The sequence below is a fragment of the Otolemur garnettii genome, unplaced genomic scaffold (assembly GCF_000181295.1).
Source record: "Otolemur garnettii isolate 467f Iridium unplaced genomic scaffold, OtoGar3 scaffold00264, whole genome shotgun sequence".
Taxonomy (NCBI): Eukaryota; Metazoa; Chordata; class Mammalia; order Primates; family Galagidae; genus Otolemur; species Otolemur garnettii.
The window spans coordinates 41,977-52,129 of record NW_003852659.1 but is presented as its reverse complement, the minus strand read 5'-3'; the positions used below and the strand labels follow the sequence as shown (position 1 = coordinate 52,129).

The 10,153-nt window shown below is 44.0% G+C and overlaps 1 protein-coding gene across 1 annotated transcript in view; it reads right to left on the bottom strand.

Moving 5' to 3' along the window:
- Nucleotides 1–818: 818 nt before the first annotated feature.
- Nucleotides 819–10,153, bottom strand: part of NLRP9 (NLR family pyrin domain containing 9) — a 44,824-nt gene continuing 35,489 nt past the window's right edge. Inside the window, exons 4-9 of the mRNA XM_003802884.1 lie at nt 8,342–8,506; nt 6,263–6,433; nt 5,589–5,759; nt 3,472–3,642; nt 2,946–3,116; nt 819–951 (exon numbers count right to left, since the gene is read on the bottom strand). Coding sequence (XP_003802932.1) covers nt 819–951; nt 2,946–3,116; nt 3,472–3,642; nt 5,589–5,759; nt 6,263–6,433; nt 8,342–8,506 — 982 coding nt within the window. The remainder of the gene's footprint in view (nt 952–2,945; nt 3,117–3,471; nt 3,643–5,588; nt 5,760–6,262; nt 6,434–8,341; nt 8,507–10,153) is intronic.

The window sequence follows — 10,153 nt, the reverse complement described above, 5'->3', positions numbered from 1 at the left end:
TTCTTAAAATTCTTATAATGTTAACCAATGCCTCCCAAGTATCTGAAGAATCTAGGCACTACACTTCCCCGTTTTCAGAGGAATTTGAAATTATATTCCCATCTAATCATATTTGCTTTTATATAATCCAGTTTTGATGTCACTTTTCTATTTTGTGGCAACAACATAAAAAAATTCTATCCTAGGCCAGTAAGGTATGAGTAAGTATCATAGAGACAGTGGAGAACCAGGGAATGTATAATTATGACAGGGAAGTGTTTATATTTGAAAAAGACTGATTTTTTTCAGGATTCTATTGGAGTGTCATATACTAAAGGATAAGCAGAGATTTGGAAATGCTTATTTTATTATACCAGGAAACTGATAAAGTATAAATCTGGACAAACTAGAGAGTTTGGGTTCCAATGACACCCATGCAATCCCTAGACACATGCTAGCATCATTTCCAAGTTAGAAGCATCAGAGGATCGTGATTCTTTCAAACGCAAGCTCCTACACACCCAGACGTCCATTAAGAAAATAAAGCCATGCTTTTCTGAGTGTTTCCCTTTCCTCTAACATATTTGTTCTTCTTCTAAATATTGCAAAACAGGATGAAAATTCTAAAGATAAGGGCATGTAGGACTGAGACAAAGTCCAATAGCCACATGTGACATGTGCTGAACCACGTTCCATAATCACATTGCTAGAATGGTCACAGAACAGCTCCCAAAGTCACAGCCCCACTGTCCAATAGCAGAAAAGGGTGTGCCTAGGGGAGAAATGCCCATGATGGCCCAGGAAAAGCCCTCCTGAGAAGACTACTTCAGTGTATCCTGTCAGAGGATCATGCCCCTGGCCTTATATTCCTCGTCGACCCATGGCTGGTGAGAAATGCGCAGGTGGGGAAGCTTCTCTTGCATAGAAGTCAGCAGCATCTGAGTTTCCTCATCCAATGCTGATTTTTCCAGCCTAAGAAGACAGAAGTAAAGGTTTTCTTTATCTGTGGTTGGCTTGCCTCTCTCCATCCTGCTGCCCACTTCTGTTCTCTTCTAGAAATGCCCAAGAAAATTGTGTGGAATTCAAGGAGAAAGCCCAGATCTTTCCTATGGAGCCTGATTGGTAGTGACAGTCCATCTAAGGCATGTATCGAGAGGTTAAATCAAAATAAGAAATTTGAAAACAGACCATTTTACATGGTATTAGAGGTAGTGTCATTGATGCACTGTGCCAAACTGCCCCAGAAAGATTTTAACATTTTAAATATGTATTCCTTTGACTCAGCAAGTTCATGCTCAGTAATCTATTATAATGAAAATAAAAAAATATGAAGTACAAAGATTTATATAGGGAGATATATTTGTAGTATATATGCTTTGAAAAAATGAAAACAATCTAAATGTCTTTTAGTAGAAATTTGATTAAACAAACCATAGCATACTTAAGAACCATAACAATTACTCAATTTGAAATGTTTTCATCCAACTGGTTAACATAGCCTTCATGTCTTTTTCTTAGTTATTGTATTAAGACATTTATATCTTACATTTAGAGAGATTCTCATGTACTCTTATAGGATGAACCATAGGCGTGATCCCACCAATCACCCTCCCTCCACCCACCCTTCGCCTTCCTCTCCCCTCCCTCTCCACTCTCCCCATATTCCTGGGCTAAAATTGGGTTATAGATTTCCTATGAAAGCTATAAATTAGTTTCATAGTAGGGTTGAGTACATTGGATACTTTTTCTTCCATTCTTGGGATACTTTGCTAAGAAGAATATTTTCCGGTTCCATCCATGTAAACATGAAGGAGGTAAAGTCTCCATCTTTCATAATGGTGGCATAGTATGATTTAATAAAAAAAAATTAAAAAAAAAGAAAAAAAGCAAAGCATTCTATGATAGACATACTCTGATCTGACAATGAGAATGTTACTTTTTTGCATTATTATTATTATTGCTCAATATTTCATTGCAACAATCATGTGATATCTTTTCTGAATGTATTTATCTTCATTCATTCTTTACGCGGTTTTTGTTTCTAGTCCTTATCTTAAACATTGTTATCATTATTAAATTTTCAGCCTTTTTACTTTTGTGAAGGCAAAAAGTGGAAACCAAATAAACACATGTATATGTACAGAGAAATTAAAATAAAAGAAAAGGGATTTCCTACGAAAGTAAGGAAGAGAAATGGATCTAGATCAAATCTCATATAAAGTTATTATGAAAACCCCAAGCAGCATGTTCACACCCTCAGCCCCGTCACCTTGTGATGCCCTTTACCAGCTGGGATAGTGCAGATCCCACCAGCTAGACGACCCTCATCAGATTTGGTCCCTTGACCTTGGACTTAGCATCCATAACTATAAAATAAAAATGTATTTTCTTTATACACTAAAAAAAATTATTCATTCTTATATACACAAATATTTATTATCTGTTACACTGAGCCTGGTTCTAAGCATGTGAGTTACATCACACAAAATATAAAAAATCCTCTGTTTTTATTGAGTTTATATTTTAGATGCAATGTTTTTAAATAAATTCTTAATTGGTAAATCTAAAAAAAAAAAGCCAACAAAAAGCCTAAGAAATTTGAAGTTGGGTAAAAAATGACAACTTCTATTCATTGGCTGTTTCTGTGCCTAGGCACAGGTGTGTTGCTTCTTATATAATAAAGAGCAAAGGCGACTGTAGTGTTTACAGTGGGGCTTTGGTTCTGTTGGTGCAACTGTGTCTCCTGGGGGGCGTTTGGCAATGTCATGAGGTGTTGTGATTGTTGGTCACACTGGAGGGAGATGCTTGCTGGCAACTGAAGATTGATCAAAGCCAAAGGTGTTGCTTGACATCTGCAGTGCCCAGGACAGGCCCCTGCCACAAAATTCAGTTACCTGCTGAAGAGGCTGACAATGGACTAGCCTCGCTCCAGAGGCTCCTAGCACCTGGAGAAACATGTCACTCACCCAAGCATCTGCAAGGCGCAGTCTTGGTGGCTCAGGGACTCACACAGCACCACTACCCCATCGTGGTCCAGTGTGATCCAGTCGAGATTTAGGCTCCTTAGCGTCTTGCAAATGGTCAGGGCTGAGGCGAGGTCCTCACAGCAGGCACCTGTGAGCTGGCACATCTGCAGCCTGCATGGGGAGCACAGCAGAGATGGCTGTGGGGTGCCTGCTACATGGGCATCCAAGTTGAGTGACATTGATCCCGACTGAGGGATGCTACTTAGGAGCTTGTGGACATCAGCCAAGATGCTGCCAAATATTCTACAAGGCTCAGAATAGCCTCCAAGGATGGCCAAGAGCCATAAGTTGCTGATGCAAATAATGCCAAGACCACACAAACCCCAGGACATCATTTTACTCATCAGAACATCTCAGATGGACTTATTTTCACAGACTCACTCTTCCTTTTGATTCTCTTCAACCTTGGCTTTTCATACCCTGGAAGAAGGGAACCCCTCCCACAAGGACATAGGTGGATGCTCACCCAAGACACTGCAGTTTGCAGTTAGGATGCTTCAAAGCATCACACAGCTGCTTGACACCATCATCTCCAATTCCATTGTGGCCAAGCTTCAGGGTCTTTAGTTTTCCATTGGACATAAGAACAGCAGCGATGTCCTCACAGGAAGCAGAAGTGAGGAAACAACCAGGCAACCTGGGGGCAAACACACACATGTGCTGGTGTCTGTATATGCTCGGGAAACCCAGTCTTAAAACACTGCTTATTTTCATTCATTCATGCAAAGCAGGAAATGTCCAAGTGCTTCTGAGGTGACAATTAAGCAGCAGCAGCAACTTCTCAGCTTTCCTGCCTTCCCCACCTGCTCCACCCTCTGGACTCCTATACTGCCTGGCTCCCCCACCCCTAGGCCTCACTCTGTTGTCCTCCCCAGAGGAGGTGCTACTGCACCAGCTATCAGCAGAGCTCCCTCCTCACTGCTGTCAAAGCTAGGTTCAAATGTCACCTTGGGGTGAGGCCTCCCCTGATCATTTACATGACATCATGTCCCCAGTCCCTCTGAACCACTCCCAAGGTCTTGATTGTCCATCATACTGTCCCCTGCCAGCATACAGGTGACAGAAATGTGGCAGGAGGGGGACAGGGAACAGGTGGAGGGTGGAACGACAGATAGTAAGTGAGTAACAAACCCTAGGTGATAAACATGTACACACACGCATGTGTCTCATGTATTTGTATGTGTTTGTCTATGGCTCTCAGACAGGTATGACTTTTGTCCTCCAGGAGACATTTGGTAGTATCTGAAGATGTTTTCCATTTGCCACTTTGGGCAAGAGGTGCTACTGGCCTCTAGTAGATAGAAAAGAGGGAGGCTATAAACACCCTGGTAAGCATAGGACAGCTCCCCACAACTGAGAATGATCTGTGCCAAAAGGCCAAGACTGAGAAAGCCCAATACAAACACATAGGCAGGTGTATATGCAACCTCACAAGCACTAGTGTAGATGACATGCCAGAAGTCTGTGGCAACACGGATTATGGAATGTTTCATTCACCAATCTAAATCTTCCACCAGAAGGAAAGAGTGATTTTCAGGCTGTCTCCTGCTATCACTTATTGAGGGCATGTTAGAGTCCTTTCAGGGTCTGACCAGTGGCTCACACCTATAATCCTAGCACTCTGAGTGGCTGAGGAGGGTGGATCCCTTGAGCTCAGGAGTTCAAGACCACCCTGAGAAAGCCCCTGTCTCTACTAAAAATAGAAAAATTTGCTGGGTGTGGTGGAAGGTGCCTATAGTCTCAGCTACTTGGGAGGCTGAGGGAGAAAGATCACTTGAACCTAAGAGTTTGAGGTTGCTGTGAGTTATGGAAATGCCATGGCACTCTATCCTGGGTGGCAGACTGTCTCAAATGAAAAGGAAAAAAGTGTTTCTATGTGTATGATTCCAACTGGCCATCTCATTGCTTCATGGGGGTGGGGACCCCAGTTATCCTCTCATTATACCAGGGGAGGGATGTGTTACCCACACAAGTTCACACGTTCAGTCTGGGGTACTTTGGATGCCACTGCAGGAAGCCTGCTTTATTTCCTATGTCTTCATGGGTCCCTTGGGCAGGAACCTGGTCACACACACTGCCCTCATCACATGTTCTGGGAGCATCACACCTGACACCTCACACAGACACACATTTCGCTTCATTTGCTTGGCAGACCCCATTATCTTCCTGTCTTTGTCCTTTTCAGCTGCCATAACAAAACACCCTCTACTGAAACAGGTAGCTCACGCACAACAGAAACGAATGCCTTATCACTCCGGGGGCTGGACATCCAAGACCAAGGTGTTGACAGATTCAGTGTCTGGTGAGGGCCGTGTCCTGGCTCACAGACACAACAGTTTATGGTGTCCATGGGTGGTTGGGCCGAGGGAGTTCCTGGGGCTTCTTTTATTAGGGTGGGAGACTGTACCGCATGACCTACTCCCCTTTCTAAAGTCCCCTGCCTCCTAATACCACCACCTCAGACTCCATACATAGATTCTGGGTAGACACAGACATTCAGACCATGGCACGTGCATCCTCCTTCCCAGGATGCTGACATCCAAGAGAGAAGCCCTTCACTGAAGCCATCACAGCCAGTATTACCACAGCTCCTGCAGGCCACAGCGTAAGTGCTTCAGCACCTTACACAGAGATGCCACTCCATCATCTTTCAGAAGGTTGGACCCCAGATCAAGGAGGGACAGAGATTTATTCCATGAAAGGGCTTTGGAAAGGTATTCACAGGAGGCACAGGTGAGACCACAGCTCATTAACCTACAAAGAAACACACAACCTCAGCTAGGCACAGTGGCTCAAGCCTATAATCCTACCATGCAGGGAGGCTAAGGGGGTGGTTTTCTTAAGCTCGGGAGTTCAAGACCAGACTGAGCAAGAGTGGGATCCTGTCTCTAAAAACTAGCCAGGTGTTGTGGCAGGTGCTATAGTCCCAGCTACATGGGAGGCTGAGGCAGGAGAATTGTTTGAATCCAGGGGTTTGAGGTTGCTGTGAGCTAGGATGCCATGACACTCTACCAAGGGCACAGAGTGAGACTGTCTCAAAAAAAAGAAAGAAAAGAAAAGAACATTGGCTTAGGAAAAGAATTATGAATAAAACCTCAAAGCAAATATAGCAACAGCAAAAATAAATAACTGGGCTTAATTAAAATAAAATAAAAAGTTTCTGTACACCAGAGGAAATAATCAACAGAGTAAACAGAAAACCTACATAATGGGAGAAAATATTCTCCAACCATATACCTGACCCAGGATCAACTTACATCAGCCCCTCCAGGACGCAGTTTGGGTTCATTAGGGCATGACTCAGCTCCCTCACTCCTTCATCCTTCACGGGGTTTTCTACCAAGGAGAGACGTTTCAGCTTGTTGTTGCAGGTGAGGACGCAGGCAATATCTTCACAAGCTTTACTTTGGATGTCACACTTCCCTATTCTACAAAGGACACACACATCATGAGATGTGGCCAAAAGCTTTCAATGGCTTGTGCAAGATTAGTCATCAGCCAATTAGTACCTCTGGTTCTGATCTTTCACTTGCCAACCCACTGTCCACATCCATGGCCTTTTGAAAGCACAGATATAACTATATTTACTGTCCTTGAGAGATTAACTGTACTTGTTAATCTCTTATGGCTTTGCACTGAAATTAGGGACAAATCTAAAACTCAAAAATAAATGTAAATGGAAGTTCTCAAGTGAGAATGATTTTGCGTTCTGGGATTGACATTGCTGGTTGTCACAATGGAGGATGCAAGGGATCCTTCCATGCATAGGACAGACTCACATGACAAAGGGTTGCTTATCTGGAACTCAATAAATCTGATTACCTCATTCTTTGTCAATAGTGCTGTAAGAGACAAGAGCCACACTGCTTTTTCTGCCTCCACACACTTGGTATCACACACATCTGTGACCAGGGGAGGTCCCTCATCCCCACTGCTACAATAAGCACTTCTTTAGTAGACACCAAGTGGGTGTTCTAAAATGTCACTCAATCCTGACTCTGTCTACATGAATTTAGAGTCAGATCCACAAGGTGGGTTCTCAGTCCCCAAGACCACCCTTCCCTGAAGACACTAGCCTCAAGCCCTGAGCTGTTCTGTCTGTGACCAACTGACCGTCCGACCATAGCTGGAAGTTCCCACAACTGCCTTCTAGCATTTGACTAATTTGCTAGAATGGGTCACAGACCCCAGAAAAACAATTACATTTAATAAAGGATGTTATAAAGGATACATGTGAGCATCCAGACATATAGGAGAAGGTCTGGAAGGGCCCTGGGGCAGAAGCTTCTATCCCCATGGACTTGAGCTGTGCTCTGTGGATATGTTTGCAAAATTGGAAGCTCTCTGAAATCCCCACTTTTAGGATATTTATGGGGGTTTCCTCACAGAGGCATCATTGATTATTAAGTCCATTTCTAGTGACCAGCCCCCATCTAGCAGCCCCCATAGAAGAGTCTCCTCACAAGAATAAAAGATGTTCCTATCACTCAAGAAATTCTGAGGGACTAGGAGCTCTGTGGCAGGAACCAGGAATGAAGACCTATATATGTGTGTGTGTGTGTGTGTAGATATATATGTGCGTGTGTGTGTGTGTGACATTCTAAATCACAGTGTCACCAGGACCAAGACTGTTAAATCCTGCTGAGTTTCCATGCAGTTTAAAATTGGCAGGTCAGTGGTCCCCTGCCAATTTCTTCAAATCAGTGTCACACAATGTCCTAATATGATTGACCTTTGAACAAGGGTTTGAACCACATGGGTCGACTTATGCATGGATTTACTTCCACTTTTGCCACCCTGGAGAGAGCAATTCCAACTCCTCTTCTTCCTCCTCAGCCTACTCAGTGTGAAGATGATGCAAGTGAAGACTTATGATGATCTACTTAATGAATAATATATTCTCTCTTCCTTAGAATTTTCCTAATAATATCTTCTTTTATCTAGCTTATTTTTTTTTTTTTTTGAGACAGAGTCCCACTCTCTTACCCTGGGTAGAGTGCTGTGGTATCATAGCTCATAGCAACCTTAAACTCCTGGGCTTAAGAGATCCTCCTGCCTCAGCCTCCCAAAGTGTGGGATTACAGATATGACCCACTGTGCCTGGCCCTTATCTAGCTTACTTTATTGCAAGAATATAGTGTATAATGCATACAGCATACAAAATACGTGTTAAAATGTTGCTCATGTTTTGGGAAGGCTATTAGTATCAACAATAGGCCATTAGTATTAATGACAGTTTTTAGGAAGCCAAAGGTCATATGTGGATTCACTGCTACATTGAAGAAGGGGTTGGTACCCCAACCATGTCATTGTTCAATGACAACTCAGAGACTCACATGAGCTCCTCCACACTGCAGGCTGGGTCCTTCAGCATCTCACACAGGTGCTGCACATCAGTAAGGGAGAGGCTGGTGCCATACAGGTTCAGATGTTTCAGGTGAGGGTTATGAATGGCCTTAAAAAAGTTTGAATAATTTCCATAATGAGATATAAAAGTAAACCTGCAAAAGACAATGAAATTGAGAGGGTCACACAATGAGATCCCAGTGTAAATACAATGCCTCTCATAATGATTCTTCCTGCTCTAAATGCTTCACCTCATTCCACTGTTTTTGGAATTCTGGTTGTTTCTGCCTTTAAATTCTTTCTTACTGAGATTTTCAGATGCCAGAAAGGCACAGAGGTTCAAACTACTTAGGCCTCTCCCTCCACTTCTGCACAGCACTACATGCATCCTAAAGAAAATGAGTCTGACCCAGGAATACAGGGTAAAACATGTATATACCTCTCTGTGCTCTGAAATTAATGCCTCACAGACAGGTACAACAGAGAAGCAGGTATTTGAATTAATGCTCTAAGCAAAACCATGTTCCCCATGAAAAGAGTTTTCTTGGGGTGGACCCAAGATGGCAAACTGCAGCCAACTTTTTACAGAAGCTCCTATCCAGAAGGAGGCTTAAAGGACAGAAGTTTAGCAAGGGAGCTGATGGTTTGGAGTGGAGCCGAGAGAGAAGATTGAAGAGTGCACTTCAACCTTCCTGAAATGAGCTATGACCCCAAAAACACAACCAAAAGGTACAAAATCCACAACAAAGTGGATGGGAGTCTCCTCCTCCACAATAAGGGCTTGCAGTTTACTCCATGCAAACAAGTGAGCAGAGTTCAAACTTCCTCCCACTCTATCCCATGGGAGAGACCCCCCTAAAAACTGGACCTCCTACCCCTGCTGGCATGCCACAGCACCCTCCTGCTAGGCATAAAACTGTAAAACTGTATAAAACTGTATATATTCTCCACCTGCAACACTGAACTCTGAGGAGTCTCCACCCACCCACACACTCCGAGGTCTGGGGGTTTGTTACCTACGGAGTCCAGATTCTTGGGCATCTCCTTGAGAGAAGTGGAGGGGTAAAGGGCTGGTGCTGCTCTGTGCTGACTGTGGCACAGGAGTGAGAAGAAGAAAGTTGGCTGGGAGGAAGCCATACAAGGAACAGTGGCATCCTGAGCTGCAAACTGACGCCATTCCAGATAGGCAAGCCCCGTCTCTCTGGGCAACCAGAGGTTCCAGACAGCAGCCACAGGCAGAACAGACTTGGTAACTTTTGTAAGTAAAGAGACAATTAGCACCAGGCCTCAGGGGAATATAGCTGAGATAAAGGCAGTGGGCGGGCAGAGGCTGGAATTGACACCTGAGTGTAAACTGCTATTTGTCTGCTGCCCAGAGATGAATGCAGCCTCCAACTTGCAGTGGAATCTAGCCAGACAGAAGCCTAATTCAAACAAGGCCCCCCCTGCCGAACTCAGATTTCTGGCTGATTTTGCCAGTTATAAACCCCGGGAGCAGTTGCCTACTGGAGTGAATAGGTTCACACACCTGGGGGATTACGAGTGACTGGGTGCAAGGTGGGGAAGAGGTATTAAACTTCCCAGACTAACCCATTTGCTGGGTGGGTCCCTTTGCCTTCATGGAGCACTGGAGCAAGTTATATCTGAGCAGTGAGCAGACTCCTCTTATCCAGCTTCCGGAGACATTTGAACTCTTCCACCTGAAACTGGTGCTGACTGGGACAACTGATTTGGAACCCTTAAACCTGGCAGACCACCCAGGGACTATTCAAAGGGGCACCCTGGGTGTATGGTTGAGGGAA